Below are 21,177 nucleotides of genomic sequence, written 5' to 3' on the forward strand. Positions count from 1 at the left end.
AAACAAAACATCATACAGATGGCCGAAAATGCGTTATTATTTTTCCATGTTTGCTGGTTCGGGTTTTTTATGTTTGCGCTATCTAGGCTATGGGTACATAGCTAAACAATCCATAAATTAGCCAATAAATATAGCCTAGTTCGCAGGGCCTATATGACATTTTTGTGAAACCGCTAAGCTTTTGCACTTATTTGTCTGATGGAATCGATAACATTTATTCAAATCCATGTCCAATCCATATTGAAGGTTTTCCAGTTTACCGAAATTTCCTTGTGTTTGTTTACAGAACTAATTGCGTTTTTCAATATTTTTTTATTTCGCAATATAGGCCTATAGCTACAAAAATGAATACAAGAAAAACAAATTTAATGCACAAAGCATGACTATTATATGTTGATTAGCGTCATCACATGCTTCAGAAATTTTACGAAAAATACATTTTAGAGTGCTACTAAGACGGTGCAATTAACGCGATATTCAGGGGTGAGTCTGAGTAAGTTCTAATGCAATAGACAGGCATGATATTTGACGCATAGCACGATTAAATGAAACCTCGGGACTAGGCTATACAATCGCTTACGTAGGGATAATTTGTACTGCCGTATTTTGACACATAGTGATATTCTTATACAATAGGCCGACAAACATTTTAAAAAGTTGAAAATTAAAGCGTTTCTCTGCAAAATCATCAATTTTGCACTGAATGGACACAAAAGACGTTCCAATTGCTTTATTATGACAGCAGAATTATACCATAATATACCATAGCGACCTTCGTCGGTTGTCTTGTCAGCTGTAAAAATTTTCATTCTTTTTATTTAAAGAACTAAATAAAGCCAGTATTGAGAAATAGTTTTACTTACATGTTACAAAAGAAAAACACTAGCAGCGTCTAGCTTGAAAGCTGAATGAACTTGCTTAGTGATGTATAAATTAAGTTTCACAATTTTTTATAAAGACAAACACTCGAAATCATATGTTGAAATATTTCTGTATTATATCTAAAATTTAAATAAGCAACGCGGCTATTCATTTAGAGCTAATTAAGAATCCAGAATAGGCTACATAGGCCTAACTGCGATATTTGTATTATAGGTTATATTATATATAAAAAATAACCTAATATAAATGGGCACTTTATTTCCTATTTTTATTTTAATAATTCCCGTAAAAGCACCACATACGATTTTCATCTTGCAGAATTTTAAAAATTTATAATTTAAAAAATATTTATAAAAAGGGTGACCTTATTATTCGTAAGGACCCTAGTCAATAGATCTTTTTCTCCCCACAGAAGGAAGAAAGCGCCAGTCGAATTGATTGTGAAGTTTAAAATATGAATGCAAGTCAGTCGAAGTCAAGCGTGTCGCATATTTTTAAACAGATATATCCTGCTAAATACGTCATAAACATTGACGTTGTGTCTGACCGAAGACTGCCGGTTATTACATATTGCGCCATGAATTTGAGTCCATGTTATAAGCGTTAAAAGCGATCCGCAGATTCTGCACACGTGTTACCTGATGCGTCTAAACACTTTTTCTTAAAGTTTCCAACAGAAAAGCGATGATACAAAAGGAGGCTATCTGTGACGACCCTTCCCAGCATTGACCTGCTCTTCAATGCGAATGAAGCTCATCTGCATTTCTTTTCTTGCGCAGCTTGTATGTGGAAGTAACGCCCAACGGTCACTGACTTGATGAGCTCGCGGCAGAGAAAGGGCGCTGCCTCTCAGACACTCTACGCTGCCCCTGAAAGGCGTCTGTGTCCGGGGGACCCCGATGAAGGTCAAAGCCTTCTGTCACAGCTGCAGGTGGCTCGTTTCCTCTGCCAGTGCACTGCCGCACCTCTGAATTCAGCTCGTCCTTAAAGGAATCTCATTAATTCGGCATTTTCCCAAGTTTTCCAACCTCCAAAGACTCCCGTCCTCAGGACTTTACCAAACCTCAAAGTACCCATACGTTAATGAGTAACAATTTGAGTGTTCGGAGCAAAATAATAAATTATGCAAATAACTTAACAGTGTGGAATTTAACTTCGCCCAATCTTGAGAAATGTAAATTAAGTGGTCTTACATTTCACCCATTTTTGCGATTTAGACCGTTTTTCTTACTAAGGTTTTTTCCCCCCCAGTATTGCTGAAAATAAAATTCAGCATAGAAAGCCTCAGCAAAGCACGTGCAGGGAAACGAGGAAACTTTATCCCGGAAATTTCACGCCACGTGTGAGACACTTAAAACGCACAAACGCATCAGTGGCGGGAGCGTTTGCGGTGCACAACCGCGCCATCACCGACTCAACTTTAACTTCGACACCGACCGAAGGCGAAAGTCAGGCAGGATTTATATATATCAGGAACGTATTGACATCTCTTGTGTACTCCGCACACAATAGGCTGTCCTGTCCTCTACCCCCACGGAGTCATTTTCCATAGTTTCAAAATGCTTCCTAGTCAAACTTGAATATGCAATGAAGCTGCCGAGCTTTGTGGCGGAAATATGATTAAACTGGTGAAAGATGTAAAAGGTGAAGAATGGGGATGACATCAGGCTAATTTCACACTTGGCACTCGAATGGCCGAGTCCAAGACACCGTCTTGCCACGCAACGTAGATCAAAGCCCACTGCCACCACCGAAAAAGCAAAGGCCATTTAAGTATGCTAATCCCCAGGACAAATATATTTTAATCTTGTTAGAATACAAGTTAATGCTGTAGCTCAGTGGTTGAACCTTGTCAGAGTGGAGAGATCCACTCGCCAGTTTGTGAATAGGGGGTTACGTCTGCACTCTTGCTGACTCTAAGTTACTAATTTATTTAGCAAAACTGTCTGCAATCCCGGTCATGCACTGCGCAAAAAAAAGTTTTACAAAAAAAAAAAAAAAGTCGAGTCAGCGACCTCACCCGAATCCCCTGGAAGGCACCTGACACGCATAGGAAATGAGTATTTAGCTGCCTGGTTTGTCCTGCCTCGTTGAGTCCCGCGCCCCAGCACCTTGGCAACCCTTGATCTGTCATGTATATAGGCTCAGACCCTGGGCATTCAGAGACGGTCAGGCACACAAAGGAGAACAGATACACTCCTGAGTCAGTAGCAAACTCATTTCAACAGCCTGATGCAGCAGAAGAATTCATTAGGTTTTAAGTGTGTGTCTGTATATTCCTTCTCTCTAAGGTGCCACAATTTCACAAGCATAATTTGTCAAAAATCAGTCGCAAAAGCTGAAATTCACAAAGTCTAAGAAAATATTTTGCTCAGCAATAAAAAAAAAAAAGCCTTACATTGGCAGCCTTAGGACATAAACATCACAATCATCGGATGTACACAGAGAAGAGGAGACAAACCAAGCATTTTTACAGACAGTGTGGTCTAGAATTTATTCTTTACCAAGTGATTGTCAAAACAGGGTTCCCTATTTGTTTGGAGCAGTTTTCTGTTAAATGCAGCTCTTGTCTAAACTCATTTAGCATGGTGTGTAATTGTTGTCTTTGAGTAGTTGAGGAGTTAAATCATTGAAAGAGATCTAAGACTTATAGGATTCTGTCAGATGAAAGTGTGGCTCTCCAGCTCAGCACTTTTCACAATTTTACATGTCAACGTTTTGTGCACTTTTTGTGGGGATTTGCACCGGGGAATTATGTGTAGCTGATGTGTAGGTGATGAGTAGCTGAACAGCACTTCTCAAAATATCAGCATAAACGTAATAAATGTAACAACTAAAAAATAAATAAAAAAACAACAGCAGCAGCAGCATGGAGATGTGAGGTCACTTCTTTCACCTTTTAGAAAGTATACATAATAAAAGTAAAATATTTAAGTAGTGAAAAATATGTCATATTCAACAGTCATCCTACAGGAAAAAATTGGCAGGTTATTATCTGTTTTACTATGCAGCCAAAATTAAACCTATCGTTTAGAAAAACAATGTACCACGTTACCGAAAACGAACATCCACATTCTCACCCAGTTATTTTATACAGCAAACTTCACCCACATATGCAGACGCATGACCTGGATTTTTAATTATTCTGTCTGAGATGGTCTTAGCAGAAAACCAATATACTGTGCTCTGGTGAAAAAGGGAAAAAATTTCTAACAAATGTAATTTCACTCAGGATATAACAAAAGTTCGTTTTAAGAAATGTTACATTTTGGAATTTATTCAAGAATTAGAATAATCTATTTTTTTATATAACAGTATAACACACACTTCATATTTTCTGCAATATAGTAAAATAAATCACTCTCCTGAAGATAATACATTTCACCGGGCAAAATACTAAACGATTAAAATGCTCCTGCGTGAAAGGAAAATATTATAATTCTGTAGTCAGACAATGAGATAAAAATCCACATTCCTGCAGGATTTATTTAAACCTCAGTCATAATTTAAAAAATGTCAAACATCACAATATTTACTTCCATTATGATAAAGAACAATGAAATACTACAACACGAAGTAGTACAGAACAACATTGACGTAAGCCTGCTGTGCGGAAATATGAGAGATATTCCTTTTTAAATATACCAGCACAATAAATTGAACGAAGAATCTGTGAATCAGTAAAATAAAATTTAAAGTGTAAATGTATTATTTCATTTATGGTCAATGCCTGAAGTGAAGATGGACTGGAAAAAATCACATGATAATTATAACCCTTAGGGCAGAGACAGTAATGCAGCACACAAACACAAGGCAATTGTGCGTAGAGGTAACGCATCAACGACAGCAGAGTACATCAAGGGATGACAGTCAAAAGGAAGAGTGTTTTAACACCACTCAATAAGGGGCCGGTTATCCCCAACTGTTTGGAATGCTGGAGTTGGGAGCATCTGCAGCCGCCATTTGGCTGATCATCCATTGTGGGAATACAGAGAACTTATGGATACAGAAGATTGTCTTGACCGGCTTTAGGAAAGAATGAACAAAAATGACATTTTACATGCAAAGTCCAGCTAAAGTTATATGAAGTACAAGGGGTTTCCTTCATACTGCGTATTATTGACAAACACAAATGGATCAAGTCTTACAGAACTGAAGAAAAGCTAAAGTTTTATCGATGAACGACAGCAGGAAGGGACGGCTGAGAGACCTGCTCTTCCGACTTTGCAGGATAGACACCTGCAGGGTTAGAATAGCAGGCATCTCGCGGACAAAGACTGGAAAGGACACCGATGGGCTCCTTGTAAAGGGGCACCTTGGAGACTTGGGACGGAGACGCTTCAGAGATGTGTATATTTGGTCCTGGAGTCGCAGCCATTAAACAGTCATTCCAAGCCAATTAACGAATGCCGTAATGAACTGGAGGCAGACAAAGAGCTGATGAAATGGCCTGGAGCGAACAGACACCTGATTACCAAAACATTTCAAAGGATTACTGGCAGAAAAAAAATAAACAGTATTTATGATTACAGCAGATAGTGTAAAATTAATAAAGGTGGGAAACACAAATAAGATAATTTGACCAAAGGGTGGAGTATTTCGGTCAAATAAGTGATTTTTTCCCCCCAGTTATAACAGGAGGAAAGAAGCATCAGATTAGGTAGCTGGAGACCCAGGGACATTTGTATGGGACCGGTGAGAGAACACAGCTCTATGAGATCTAGTTAAAATAAAATATGTGTGAGGAGGGACACTCAATACTTTATGGTAGACGGGGGGGGGGGGTATAGATCTACGAGCTGGTCAAAATTAAATTAACAAACCACTGTGTAAATGAGCATAGTACTGGACAAAAAAAAAAACTGGCATAAACCACTAAGCATCAGTCCCATTGCAGGCCTGCTTATAGGAGGCAAATTCAAGTTATACGGAACTAGAGAGCTTGTAATTAAAATGTATATGTAGGCGTGATATTTCAGAATGATGAATCTATACAACATTCAGAAGTAGGTCTCCGATTTAGATTAATTAGTTCAGTACTCAGGATGACAGGACGAGAAATGAAAGCAAATAGTCTATGTTGTAGGCACGCGGTGACTTGCATTTTACGTTCTCTTAGTGCGGAATATTACGTAAAAGTCTGTGACACAGCCATATAGATTCCTTTAAGTATTCTGCAGCAGTGCTTTCAAAAAAAAAAAAATGCATTTACTCGCAAAATAAATATCTAAAAATACACATTTCAAAAGTACATTTTAAAAAATTACTCTGCAGATGTAGGACTGAAAGAGGTGAGAAAAAAAACAAAAGTATTTTTCCACTAAATGAGAAACCTTTTGAACCACGAGAAGGAAGAGTGGCTTTTAACTGGACATCCATGATGAGCGGATGACATCGTCGTGCAAAGCTCTCGGCCGCTGGCTCCGCCCCCTTTCGGGATACAGGATCCCCTTCCCTGCCAAGGGCTGGGTATCGGTCAGATTTCGATACCAGTACCAGTAACAGTACCTTGACTTTCATACCGGGTCCTGAATGATACTTTTTGTGATACAGATTTTAGGAAATTAAAATTTTTAACCAAAAGAAGGTTATAATCTCATGTTTTAATTTTCAGCTTGCTGGCCTTTTTATGCACTCATAACATAAGAAACATTTTAATTAAGTTTAAGAAAGTAAAGGAGTTCACTGGGCTAGCATTGGTGCTGGCAGGGTATATGTGTGTGTGTGTGTGTGTGTGTGTATATATTATATAGCACAAACAGCTATATAGCACAAACAGCATACAGAGGAGTTGAACAGAAACATTAGTTATAATGAATGAATGAATGCATTAATTCTGCTAAGGACTCCGGGTTCTTTAACCTCTCTGTACACAGATGGCAGAGTCACAAATGCAAAGATGATTACGTAATAAGTTTTGTTACAAAACGGCTGAGAAATTTCTACAAAAAAAAAAAAACATGCTTGCACCAATCTATAATTTATTTATTAGCTTAAGTTTCTTTGGCTATGCCAATCAAAAAAAAAAAACACAATATGGGTTTTTCCCTGTTTTTTCCTGTCAGCAATTCACCTATTGCCTCACAATGCCTGCATAAAATCGCATGAATCATAGAAACACAACAGCATAAATGTGGTCAAATGGTACACACTTTAAAAACAAAGATCTGTTTGCTTGTAGATTTGCAAAAAAAACATTATTAATATATATAGAAATGTAGGCTAGCATCATCTGGGTTCAACTGATCACTAAAGAAGTTTGAAAAATAACAGGTTCATCTTATTGTGATACTGTTCCTTTAAGATGTAGAACCACTGCATACAATGCAGAATGTGGTTTGGTTTCACCTGAAAGGCCGAGTAGCCCAAGAGCCCATTAAGGGTTAACTACTCACACGCAACCTACAAAATGTTTATGAGTGAAACTGGCACATTAGGCTGCAAGTTAATCGCAGTTTGTGAAATATTCTCTTAGCAATTATCACTACAGCAGACCTGCCGTTTATGACAAAATACGCATCGTAGTAACCAAATTTGGTGGAAGATTTTTCAGGTTAAAATGCTTGTTTAATATCAGTGCATTTTCCACTATGCGTGTCAATGAGATTTACTCTTTAGGTATCGAAAAGTGGTGTGGAATGAAAAGACATTTTTCGATACTCAATAGTACAGAAGTAATTCAGTCAGTGCTAAAAACATGTCCCGATCCTTCTCTGCACGTGCATGCCGTGCCGAGACCTGAACACTTCTACAGGTAACAGCTTCTGATTCGCATTAATCATCTTCGCAAGCTGTCGAATCAGTGTTAATACTGTAAACATAACTGCTATTGTTCTAGGTTTTTTTTTTTTTTTAAAGGTTGATACTGCAAACCTGATCAGTGCAAGACAGGGTCCATTGAACACATACAGGAGTTTCTTTAAATAGAAACTTTATTATTAAAATATTCAAAAATAGTTCAAAACAAAAAGTTCAAAGTTATACTTTCCAGCAATTTTTTTAAGTCTGAGAATGGTTATGATATTTGGATTTTTTGTTCTTATTTCGACTTCGCCGTTATCAGCTGGATTACAGCTCCGCGCGAGAGGATGAGGCACTTCTGCAGTGACCTGAATATGGGAACAGACACATTTTCAGCTGAACTGGGAAATATCATAGAAGTCTACCAGTAATCAGGTATTTAGAATACTCTGATAAAAAAAATGTTAAAATACTCACCCGTTTTAAGAGCAAGCAAAAACCCAATAATTATTAGCGTACTATGTTTGTAAAACTTTAAAATGGCTCGGATAAATTTAAGCGGGACACATTAATAATAAAGAAGAACAATTAGCAGTAGCCATCTTGGTTTCACAGTGGATAACTGGACAAATCTTTAAATACAACCAAGTAGTGTCAGATTGCCACACAAGTTCCATTTCATCAATAACACTTTGAAAATATATATAATGAATGAATGAATGAATGAATGAGTGAATGTCAGACGCTGTGTGGGGCATTTCTGTGAGTGTTTTTCTGTAAAAGCCTGGCCCACCCCCAGGAACGCACCTGATAGTTTGCTGCACAATGTGTCGACCACGTGGTCCTCCCCTTGCGTGAAGAGCGAGATGATTTCATCCTCATAGTCCTCCACTATGCTTTCACACTGGGGGGGGGGGGTGGGAAAAAGTGTGTTTACGTGCCACATACTGGCAGAACAACGTCCTTATAAAGTTCTCAATTTGGGGGGGGGGGGGGGGGTTGGGGAATATGCAATATGTAACTTTTCTTGCAATACAAGCAGTGCGCAGTTCAGTACAGTTACAATAAGATCAAACAGCAGTCGGGTCCATATCTCTGACTTCCCCGCATGAAGGATCTTCGTAGGATCACAACCACCACCCCACGGCGACCCAGTATTCTAGCCCGAGTAACAATATTCATTCGTCATGCAAGAGCAACGAGGGCACAGAACTTCAGGAATTCAGCTTCAGATAATCGCTGCAAAATAGGTTTCTTCAGCCATTTTGGTTTGAAATTTTAAAAATATAATAAAAAAATATATATGTATAATTTATTATTATTATTTTTTTTTTTTAAATCACAAACTAGGTACCGGATAATTGCATAAACAAGAAATATCCCACCTTACACGCCGTACAATGACACAACATGAATGATGCAATTCATTCATGCAGAGAAACCGGGTTGCGATGCACTTACGGCGAATTTCAGGGATTCCGAGCCGTGGGGGCCGTCAAACTGGAAGTGCTTCAGGTCTGGAAAGTCACCCCCACCGCTGTCCCTGGGAGCGAACCGCTTGTAGCTCTTTTCCTTGGTGTCTGGGTCCACGTGGAGTCCGTAGTCACTCATGCTATTGCAGACCTCTTCCAGGAGCTCGGTTAGGTGAGTCTCTGATCTAGCAAGAGGAACCTATTCAAAAGAACAGGGACATACGGAGAGGTGGTGACCTGCAGGTCCGATGCAGTAATTCCATCTAAAGCAGGCTGCAGAGAAAACAAGAACTTGGACTGGGAAAAAAAAAGGATCAGTGGAGTTCATTTTGGGATCATCTAGCAAAATCTGCGGGTGACATCGGTGTGCATCTCTGTCACCTCGATGTCCCCGCCCTTTCCTAATTTAAAAAAGCCCCAACTGCCATCATTGTGCCCCTAAACCAACTACATTAAAGGTCAAAGGTCACCCTTTCACTTGGCAACGGGATGGGAAACGCGGAAGCGTCTAGACAGGTCAAGGTGCAGAGTGCATGGAAACTATCCACCACCACCCCCCCCCCCACTGCCACGGAGCCTTCCGGAAGGGGGAGTCAACCGCAGCCAAGTGCAGGGTAAACAGGAGAGTCATCCTTTGGCCCCTGAAAGCGGTTCTGGCCAGCTGATCAAAGCTGGAAGCCCTGATGTGAACTGCCTGGGCAAAGGGCAGGGATAGGCTAGGGTAGGGGGTGACCCCAAGGGGTGGGGTGGGGCAGCGTGCGGGGGGGGCGGGGGGGCAAAATGCAGATGAACTGGATCACTGCGACGTGGATATGTCCGCGACCCCCATTGTCCTCTTTGAGACGCAGTACGGATCCTTCCGGTCCCACGGATTGCATTAGGGCGCCATGGTGCCCTCTCTCGCCTGTGTGCCACACGGACACAAAGAGGCTTCCGGGGCTGCTGCCATCTGCTGATGTGCCGGGGAGAGAATGAGCCCCAGCGCGCATTTGGTCTCAGATATGACACCCCCCCCCCCCCCCCCACCAACACAGAAAGGTGTAAAGCGGCAGAGGTGACCACTGCGGCCAGCATGAAGCCAACTCGCGCTTCGGAAACCAAACAAAAATTTCGGGTCTGAATGGACCTTCTTCATTTTGCACGTTTGTGCAATAAAATAAATAAATAAGTAAAACAAACAAAAAAAAGTTTAAAAAGTCAACACTGGGGTGAACGGCAGTAAAGAAAGAGCTTCCTCTGTCGCGTCAAGAGACGGAACATTTAATGTGCATTCCAGCTTACTGTCTTTGGTGGAAGAACATTCTTCAAAAGCCCTACACAGACATAAAAGGTGTTCATGTTATTGAGAGTGCAGCCTTAATTAAAAAAAAATAAACACAATCTTTTAGACGGTATGCTGAGGCCTGAGCTGACAGCAGTTATGGAGCAATCCATGAGGGGGGGGGGGGGAAGAGAGAATTAAACTCCTTCCCTTAACAGTCTGAGGGTTTTGAATAGAACCTGTCAATAAGGAATTTGCAGAGGAATAAAGGGGAGGTTGGGCTTTGCTGCCAGAGAAAAGGAGGCTTCACAGGCCCGGTGTCCCCTATTCAGCCCCCCCCCTTCAGAGACACCCGTCATTGTCACGGCGCGAGAGCTTTTTAATTTCCTGCGTTGGATGCCAAACGCGAAAAAAAAAAAAAAAAAAAAACCTACATTTTTATCGCACTGCTGAAAGTTTGACTTTTTTTTTCCCCCCTGAACACAGGCTTTTTTGCAAACCTAAAGTCACAAATGTTTAATCGTTGCGTAAAGTCTGCAGCGTGATCGGGGCCCGTGCTGTAGCTGTATTATTAACGTCCGTGTCACTCGGGAACCTTTTGTGATGCGGAAGTCATAAGATTTGGGGGGGGGGGGGGGGGAAACGTTTAATCTGCAGTTACGCTTGTGAATATTTAACGGGTCTCCGATGTTGGAGGCTGCGTGCTTATTGCGGACGCCTACCTGCCGACCCGCCGAGCACATGGGGCAGGGCTGCAACGGCCGTCCCACGCAGACCCGCACGCAGACCCGCACGCAGACCCGCACGCAGACCCGCACGCAGACCCGCACGCAGACCCGCACGGAGTCGGCCAGGCTGTGGTCAGCTACAATTTAAGTCGGCTCGCCGTTCGGGACACCCCAATCCCGTCTTCCTCCTCCTACAGTATGCAGATAAGATCTAATTGTTCCCCGTTTATCAGGGAGAGGCGAGCGGCCCCTTCGCTCCCGGAGAGACTGCAAAAATGACGATTAAAGGGGACTCGAGTCACTGTGTGAAATGAACGAGAACCGAAACCCCACCTGGTGCACTGCACTCAAATTTGTTTACACAGACTGCTGAGCGCACCCACAACGCGCCGGTTAATTGTGTTTGCGGAGGGGGTCAGACGGGAATCCCCCAGAGGAAGGGGCTACTTTCTACCCCCAGTTCAGGCTGAAATTTCTCCACGGCTCCTGTAACGGAGTTAAAAATACGATCCATTATGAGCACAATCATTCCAGGCCCCATTTCTGACATGTGCAAGGACATTTGTGACCCACCAAAATAACGTGTTCAAACTGCTGTAAGGGTTTATTTTTGGAGAAGGAAAAGATCAGCTCAGCACCATTCAGCCTTACAGACCCAGCTTATCACCCTCTAAGGCCCGGTTCCGGGTCAAAGAGGCCTTTACACATATAATTACTTTTAAATAACAAACGTTATTTAATTATGCACAGCTAACACCCAAACTGACCAGATTTCTTAATGCTGGGCAGAGGAAACTCCAGAAAACTAATTGCTACATTAAAAAAGAATAAATGCTTAAATATACATTAAGTGATTAAAATGCCAGATACAATCCAAATGTACCAAGTGAATCAAGACACTCAAACCTCGAATAGTAATTATATCCCTGCCCTGTGATATATAGGGATGCGAAGTAAAAATGTGTGAAAAGAAAAACCTTATTAATGACCAATAAATAATAATAATAATAATAATAATAATAATAATAATAAAAAACAAATAGTAGCAGCAGATTAATTTGTAAGTCAAGCAAGAGCTTTGGAATATACAAGTGAAAATTTAAAACAAATTGGAATAATGGTAAAAAGTTCTAAGAATCTAAATGTTCAGCTTATCACTTTACAGAAAAAGACAGAACTGAGCACAGTAAATTTTGACGTTTTAAACATTTTCATGTAGCTCAGTTACGAAGTGTTCCAGAAATGCAACAGACTGACTTAGCGCTGCATTGGCAGCATTCAGCTACGGTGCGGAACACAGCCGTTCTCGCGGTCGACGGACTCCTCGCTGAAGTCTCTGGCCGGAGGGGGCCGCTCGGTGTTTGATCGGCCTGCTTCAGGTTAGCAGGAGGCCTACTCACTCGCCTGCAGACGCCCTCCCCAGACCCGGCGCGGGCTGGCAGCTTTAGCGAAAGCTAGGTGCTTCATGAGCAGTGTTAGCGCTGTCCGGCCCATAACTCGCAAGATCATTTTATGCTTTTCAGGACTTTCGGCGCCCGTATTCGGCTGCTTAACGGATCATTCCCTGCTAGCGCAGCACGCTTTTAGAAACGTTTATGTCTTACTAGGGCTCTAAAAACACCAGCCGGCCAAGAGACAGCGCCCGTGACACGGACTGCAGTAGGGGTTGGTTCTGGTCACCCAGAACAGCATCGGGGGAAGGGAGTACAATAACAGTTCAACAGCTGGGCGAGTCCAGTGGACCACAGGCAGCGAGTCTCACAAGGACAGAATTTCAATAGGCCCAGGAACCCGACGACGATCCAAACACATAAGAGGATAAGTCATGCAGCGGAACCTGCTAGCAGGCACCAGGATGCCACAGCCACTGATGGGGATTCAGGTTCTAACGCTTCTCACTGAAGTTAGTGAGAACCGGTAGAACGCAGCGTGGAAACAGCCATTAAGGACATCACAATGTTCGGTATATAGCATTTATGCTCTTATCTAAATACGCGTGACATTAACATCACTCTGTGTACAGACACCTTCAGCTTCCAGCTTGCACCCACAGCTCAGTGTTCCGAGCTCGCAGGGTCATTACGAGTTTATTGCGGGAAAAACTCGAGCTGATCTCCCTTTTTGCTATTGAAAGTGAGACATTTGCAGGCCCAAGTCTGATATTTGTAAACAAACACATTTCTGCAATAAGTGACGGATTTTGGATGGATATCGTCCTTGCACGACTGAACCTGCAAAAGCCCCAAACAGTGTACGAAAACGACTTCCTATCTGAAAATGTTTTGGAAAAAGGGAAAACATGAAAACCACCCCAACCATCAACTGGAAGACCCTGAAGGAAAGAAGGAATCCAAAGGCCTATACGTTTGTAAAATAGCAAAATAGTCATTTTCGCATTTCTGCGAAAACTAATTTAATTCTGCTTGATACACCTGAATTTGCAAGAAGTATTTTTTATGACGAGAAAATTAATACGGACGCTCCTCGGGTTATGATGGCCTGTGTTACGATATTTTGACTTTACAATGGCTAAATGTTTTCCCGCGTTCAGGAGATTATTCAGTAAATTGTATGAGATATTCAACACTTTATTATAAAGTGATTTTGCCCAACTGTAGGCTAATGTAAGTGTTCTAAGCATGTTTCTAAGGCAGGCTCGGCTATGATGTTTGTTAGGTTAGGTGTACTGTATTAGAATGCATTTTCGCCTTACGATATTTTTGCCTTACGACAGGTTTTTTCGGAACGTAACCCCATCGTAACCCGGGGAGTGTCTGTACATTATGGCCTTCACTAGTCAGACGTTTTCATCAGCGTGTAAACTAAAAAAATCAATTTTTAATGACCACATTAAATGATTAAAACTACTTCAAATCTCACCCCAGCGATTTACCTTTTTGTCATCCAGGCTTCCGTCCGGATTGAGCCGGAAACTCCCCACGTGGATGGTCTTCTTCGGGTCGACTCGGCTGATGGAGTAGTTCAGTTCATCAGCAAGTGCCCTGCAGGCTGCGTCAACAAAGTGACTTCAAGGTGAGACACCAAGATCCGCAATAAAAAATATAATTATCCACACGAGGATTAAAACCACAGAGAGGTTCTTCGTGCAAAGGAATAAAAATCTATTTAAAACAGGTGAACATTATAATTAAAAATGATTTAGTTTATTACGTTTCATTAATCCTAAGTTTGAAAGGCACTCAAAAAAAAAAAAAAAAAAAAAAATACATATATCACATTTATACCGTTTTAATGGACACTCACGTCAGATGCCGTAACCCCAAGAAACTCAGTGTTTTCACTCAAGTCACTGGGGTTAAACACTTTGCCAAGGGGTCAGACGCCAGGGGCTCCTCACCGAGCCCAAACCTCCAGCTTTTCGTTAATAAGTCGGGCTCCTTAACCACTCTGCCCCCTGCTGACACACCAGCTGCCCCGTTAACTCCTAATTTAATTGGTGCAAAACCGAAAACTACTGCGACAGGTCCAAATCCGATATGTTTTTCTAAAAAACAAAACCTCAGAAATAAGGCTATAAAAACCATTACAGGATATACGCACGCACCGCAGTACATCAAATCGCACAAGAGCGCATCCCCCTCTTTCGTATCGTTATGTGTCAGCTACCTAATCTGACTATAGAAACACACACAAAGTCAAAAGCCAAACGCCAGTGGCCGGAGAAAGTGGAAGGACGGGTCCTGGGGGGGTGGGGGGGGGGGGTGTCGTTGGGGGAAGGTGGATAGCAGCTGGCATTTGGTACCGTCACACCACGGGTGATAGCGGATGGGGTGACCGTCCAATCAGTTCTGCCCATACAAAAGGTCAGGCAATCTTATAAGATGTTTCGCCGCAGTCATGACAGCAGAGCATGGGGGCCACTGGGCCGGGGAGGGGGGGGGGATGGCGGTGGCGCGATTCTGTTCCTGGCACGATATTCACCGAGTGAACAGCCAGCCGTAAAAACTGCGGCAAAACAGGCACGAGGACCTGGTGTGCCGGCACACCCAGGTATGGCAGTCACTCCCGCGCACGCCCACTGGGAAGTGGGCCGGTCAACCATGAACCCACAATGCACCTGGGTCCTAGTCTGTCAAGCACTGTGGTGACGGAGGCAAAAGCGCCACGAAACGGCCAAACCGAACAAAAAAAATAACGCTCGTTTCTAACGATAACGCTAATATATTGTAGAAGAACTCAAATACACCTACTATTAGTTTAAGACTGACATTACCAAACGTCAACAGGATAAATCTTTGGTATATGTAGGCCTGCAAGGTGACCCATTTGCATATGCACACAACTCAATTTATTCTTAGAAATGTTTGGAAATCCTGATACCGACGTGCAGACGACAGGCAGCCCGTCTACAGCGCGATTCGCACTCCGACTTCTGGCACCTGATGTGTTTGATGTGCCGTTGGCGAAAACGGGCGCCAAGAGCTGCCGTCGTAACCGACTCGCAGCCGAATAACGCCAAGCGCGTAACTCCCGCTGCAGCCTGCGCTCAGAGACGTTAACAGTCAAAGGACGTTTCATTTTCGGCCCGCAAAACTGACCCCTCCAAAACAACAACAAATAAACAAAATTAGTACTTTCCAGTTACATTACAAAGTGCCACTAACAACACTGAATCAGTGTGCAATCAAATCCTTGATAATTTAATACAAATCTGCCTGTTCCTGCATAAACTTTTAATGCAGTTTCAAATTTTAAACGCTGCGTAATTACATAAGCTGTGGGGAAAATAATTTCATAGCAGGAGAATTTAAACTAATTATAGAGAATCATTCTGAAGGAGCAGAGTACATTTGCGTCTTATCTAATTTCCGTGAAGCCGTTGTTTTTAGCTCGAGTTATATCCTAATGCTGATGAAGTGATACCCTGTGGAGGGGGGTGGGTGGGGGGCTATATCGCTAAACAGTGGAAAGAAAGGGTAATGAACAAAAAGGGCTACCAAGTCTGACAAAAAACAGATTTCATCTGGACCCGAGTCGATCAGCCCTCTCCTGAGGTCAGCCGCTATCGCTCATAACGCACCGCAAAGCCCGAAATGCGCGGCTGGCCGAGATGGGTCATCGACGGGCCATGAAAACTAAGAACTGCGGGCCGCCATTAAGGCACTTCGCTAATCCAAGTTCTCCGGCTGCCCTCTTTAAAAGACACCTCAGTGAAACACAAGGAGGTGTCTCACCGTGAATGAGACGGAGAGGCGTCAGATGACCACAGAGAGATCAGGACCGGCTCTCTCAGGCCGGTCGCAGTCTGCTGGAGCGATTACAGCATAAATCAGGCCCAAGCAAACGGCGTCATTAACACACACCTTCATAGCGATTATCTAACCTTCACAATGACTAAACATTCACCCTAAAATCGAATCCAGTTTTGTAACTGCCTTGCCAAACCTTGCATACTATATGCTATACAAGTACAAATGTAATTCCTCTTCAACAGATAATGAATTATTGCCTCGCTGTATCAAACCGGCATTGAATCTGGACAGACCGGTCTCTAACAGGGACAATGAAACACTTCCTCGCTCTGTGACACGGCGGTTACGATCAAGTGACTCAAGCTGCCAGTCAGACACAATGAGGTGTGTAAACTAGTACATTGCAGTGACTGGACGTACCGTGGCGCAGACTCAATTTTAATGAAACTGAATGAGTGTCTAGGATAGAGCAGCAAAGACCGGCCAGGTATATCATAGGTGGTCAGGCTGGCATATAATGGGCCAATTTACTTGATTTTTTTTTTTTTAAATTATTATTATAATGGACAGAAAAGTCTGCTTGAGTTCCTAAGTCCCTAAAGCCGCTGGGACACACTAGGAGATTATAAAGACAGGAAATGAAGACCCAATTCAGGTGAGGCCTTTAAACGGCACCAAGGAGAAGCCAGATTTAGGAACGCCCGTGCACAGGCTTTGTCTACACCCGCACGGGTCAAAATGGAGGCCGCCACCCCTGTGACGACGGCGGCGGCGGCACCGCGAGGGGGGCCAGCGTCAGTCACCCGCCCTCCTGAAGCGCCGCAGAAGCCGCGGGATTCGCCGGGGGGGGGGGGGGGGGCGGCGCTGGGGAGCAAAGGCCCCCTTCCATTTCGTCAAAAAACCAATAAAACAAACACGGAACATGGAAATAGAAAAATCGCCACAGGGGATAATGGGCGCACTGCACGCCGTCCACACACTGCATCAGGAAAAGCCACAAAAATAATAATTAAGAAAAAACAAAAAGCAAAATCTAAATTAAATGTGTGCAAGATTTACACACTGAGGGACGACCAAAATCAGCTGATATTTTTGTTTGGGTGGATTGCTGAGGTACTGTAGCATAATTTAATATAATCAGCACTGCTATAGGTGTTTATCAAACCTTACACAATATTTTTGAATCTATAACCACGGAGACAGAAACTGATGTAACGAACAGTTTAAATTCTCAGAACTGATGTGAACATTATGGCTGCCGTGTAAAATGACAGTAGTCAGTAAAAACACGAGCCGTTAACAGCCGGGCACAGGTGCCAGCCGCCCAGACAGCATCGCTGCCACTTCACAGCTCACCTGAGCAGTACAGCATCTTATCTTTCTTTCCCTCCGCCGTCTTGCTGAGGACAGCCATCGCCACGACGACCAGGGTCATCCGAGCCAGGCACGGAGCCATTTCAGCCGGCTGCGGATGAACAGGACACATTGTCACACAGGCACCCGCTTCGATATACAGACTGGATTCAAACACTCTTCACCTTAGCTGCCGTTTCAGCTATTTTCATCTTTACGACTTTTCATTTGGATCTTAGGATCTTGGAGCTGATTTTAAGCTGATTTTAAACAAATGCTCCTAAATTTCCTTCCAATTAATCAAGCATTCGACAGACCCTAAGTTTCAGGTATTTCCGTTTGCTTTCTCTGAATGGTCCAATAGCTTTGATAGATACAAATATAACGGACCCCTGGTGCTAGTTATAATAGCCATAATCAGATTTAAACCACTAGTTACTGTAAGAGAAACCAAGTTAGTATTCAACAAATAATTTAAATAATCTGGAGCTGAGACCGTGAATCAGTGAGATGGTTGGCAATTCCTGAAATGTAATGGGGGTGTTTTTAGCGTGAATGTTAAACTGGAAAAGGAGTCCAGACTGCACTCTTTATGTTTAGTGTGGAAAGAGTTGATTCTGCACTTTTCGCAAAATCCTCAGATCTTAAGCGAGGACAGTAGATACTAAATAAAATCATCACTGTTAATCTGGGCCGGACAATGTGAGACAGTGCTTTGAGATGCAAGCGTTACATCCCTCTAGTGACTTTTATAAAAGATACCAGAACATGAATAGATAAGCATATTGTGATAGACTTTAACACAAATGCATTTAAATAATTTTTTTTAATGTCTTTATTGTACACCAAGTGCACAGTTCAAAGTACAAATAAGGCCATATAAGGAATCTGTAATTAAATCATCTTAACATACAGGTAATCTGAAACATTTCATGCATCCATCCATGATATAACGACTGAAGTCCATATACTGCACATGCATAGAAGCTATGTACAAGTTAGGGACCCCAGTGAGGGGTGGACATTTTTCCCCACCCGCATAAAAATGAAATTTGGCCAGTATCAGTGGTGACAGGTAGACGACTGAGACGCAGGTCTTTCTCAGAGGCCTAAACTACATGCGAACATTATCGGTGGCGACTTACCTCTGAAAAATTATCTGAAAGAAAACGAGATGCTTGTGCATCATGAACATCGTCATATGAAGGCAACATTTTCAACACGTGTACCGGTATTTAACCTAAAGATATGTCGCTCATTTAATGGCGAGCTAACCTTTGACATACACACAAAAAATGCAATACAAAAACATGACCTCCAATAAGCACCGAGTGTAATATGTATAATTAATATTTACTGTGTTGTATAATTAAGGGGAACTGTGTGTACACTATATTCAGAGCTTGTCTGGCACATACTGCATAAAACGATGCACTGTACACATAAAGTCTGGCATAATTAGTTGTCTAAAATATAAAATCAGTTATTTAATTGTCTCATTTGTATTTCAACCCGCTTGCTTAGTATCCGAAGGAAAGTCCTTACCGCGGCGTCCAAATGCAAGACTTACCCCTAAATGTCCCTAAAGGACTGACGTCACAACCATTTCATTTATAGTTAAGTCCCATACAAACATGACCATTTCTTGGTAATTTAGTAAGCAGATTTCTGATAAACTTCAATTGTCAAGCATTGTTTGTTGTTTTGGTAAGAAAGACCCAGATGTCCCGCTGGACCTCCGCGAAATCGCACCGCTTCCTGCTCTTTTACACCAACAGCGACATGAGGATCAGGTCCGTCAGGAACCCGAAAGACCGGCTGAAGACGGTGCAGAAGTCCGATCCCAGCAAAATGCATTTTAAAACCCAAGGCTTTCCTTAACCGTGAATATGGGCAGATATAAATGTCCCTATGTAAACATTATCAGGGACAGTTACCAGAACTTTCATTCAGTTATTTAACATTAGTATTGCGAAACTTGATAGCGACATTTCAACATACACGATGTTTTTCAAAGAAAAACTTACTAGGAGAAATGAGTGTTATCGCGGGTGAAAACAAAAACTTAAATTTTAAAAACAATCTACTTCAATCTTTGTGTATCAGTGAAGGGAACCGCGACTTGTTTATACGAAATTTTGATAAAAGCAGGCAAAAAAAAAATAGTCCGCCTTTAGCTAAACAGGCTCATTTGCCTGTTTATTTAATTTAACCATATGGCAGCCCACATTTTATGTATTCATCTTGCTAGGTAAACAAAACGATGAGTCATCCCGTGAGAAATTATACATGAGAAGTGGATAGCAAATCCACCGGATACCTGTAGCTAAATCCTCTTTCTACCGTAAGAAAAGTTCCTTTACATTACCCGTATGTTAAGGCAGACACAAAATAGACTAAATGTTTAAAGTTAAAAATAAACGGCTAGGTGTCCCAGAAGTTCAGCTACCTTACCTGAGTATAAATGAAAACTTGTAAGGTGAGAAAGAATGTGGGAAACTTTTTCAGCGTAGGCAATAAATGGATTACGTTTAGATATTATGTATTTGCTCCGACAAACTACGCCCTGAGCTTGTATTCCAGTTTCAAAAAAGTGATGTGTCTTTTTCCGTTTGGGCTCTATTAATGCATTTAGAGGAAGAATGTAAATTTTGCATCAGATAAAGAGACACTGGTCACTTACGTGCTTGTCCGTGGCGCTGCCACGATCGACGAGGAGGAGGGCTCTGAGAAAGATGAACAGCCAGACAGCCAATAGAATTATAAATACGGAGCTTTTGTCCAATCACAAGCGAGGGAATAACTTTTTAACATCCGGATGTGCGGCGAGACGGATTAGATCGATTCATTGACTCACAAACGGAAACCGATTGTCCTCCTTCAAAGATTATGTTTAACTCTAAGTCTGTCTCAGTAATTGCGTTTTTGCATACTGATGCGCATTTGCGGGTGGTTAAATGAGGTTTTGACGTTTGGTAACTACATAAAACAGACATGTTTGAACACTTTACCACTATTAATATACTAATATAAACATTTTAGAAAGTTTAGCTGAAATATATTAAATGTTACAGTTTTTAGGTAGGCACAGTTCGGCCGATTCGTTTGTGTTCTGATGAGCCCACCTAGATGAAGAATTTGTTGGGACTGATCGTGTAGTTACTGTTTTTGCCAACAGGGGGATGGTGTCAGGCCGTATAGGAGGCATTTCTCTAGACAGCTCTGTCCTCTGTCTGGGTCTGCAGGCTTCCCAATGGCATGTTCAGGTTTTCATTAGGTAGGCCATATTTAGGCTGTTGACTGCAGTGACCCATTCCTGCTGAGCATCTAAATGGCAGAGATTGTGATCGGCGGGGTATCTCAGCATCCAAGCCTCCTGTTGTTTACAGGCAGTTTAATCAATGTTATTATTAGACTTTGTTCAACATAGAAATGCCTCTTTCTTGATGAGTGGAAAATGTTCTCGGTGTGCTGGTGTTTAACAGAAGACTGTGGTTCAATCGTAGCAGCATTGCTTAAATAATCAC

General features: G+C 42.2%; 1 protein-coding gene across 2 annotated transcripts; it reads right to left on the bottom strand.

Moving 5' to 3' along the window:
* Positions 1 to 7,796: 7,796 nt before the first annotated feature.
* Positions 7,797 to 20,434, bottom strand: cnpy1 (canopy FGF signaling regulator 1). Of its 2 annotated transcripts, none has more exons than XM_023804726.2 (6): positions 20,334 to 20,434; positions 17,654 to 17,762; positions 13,978 to 14,093; positions 9,085 to 9,294; positions 8,431 to 8,527; positions 7,797 to 7,991 (listed from the first exon to the last, which is right to left on the bottom strand). In XM_023804726.2, exons 2-6 carry the CDS (start codon positions 17,751 to 17,753, stop codon positions 7,951 to 7,953), a joined length of 564 nt encoding a protein of 187 aa, XP_023660494.2. In that variant the 5' UTR covers positions 17,754 to 17,762; positions 20,334 to 20,434; the 3' UTR covers positions 7,797 to 7,950. The 2 variants fall into 2 exon arrangements, with proteins under 2 accessions (XP_023660494.2, XP_023660495.2); XM_023804727.2 differs by lacking the exon at positions 20,334 to 20,434 and adding an exon at positions 20,105 to 20,324.
* Between the last annotated feature and the right edge of the window lie 743 nt (positions 20,435 to 21,177).

Source organism: Paramormyrops kingsleyae, chromosome 4, assembly GCF_048594095.1.
Source record: "Paramormyrops kingsleyae isolate MSU_618 chromosome 4, PKINGS_0.4, whole genome shotgun sequence".
In the NCBI taxonomy this organism is placed as follows: domain Eukaryota; kingdom Metazoa; phylum Chordata; class Actinopteri; order Osteoglossiformes; family Mormyridae; genus Paramormyrops; species Paramormyrops kingsleyae.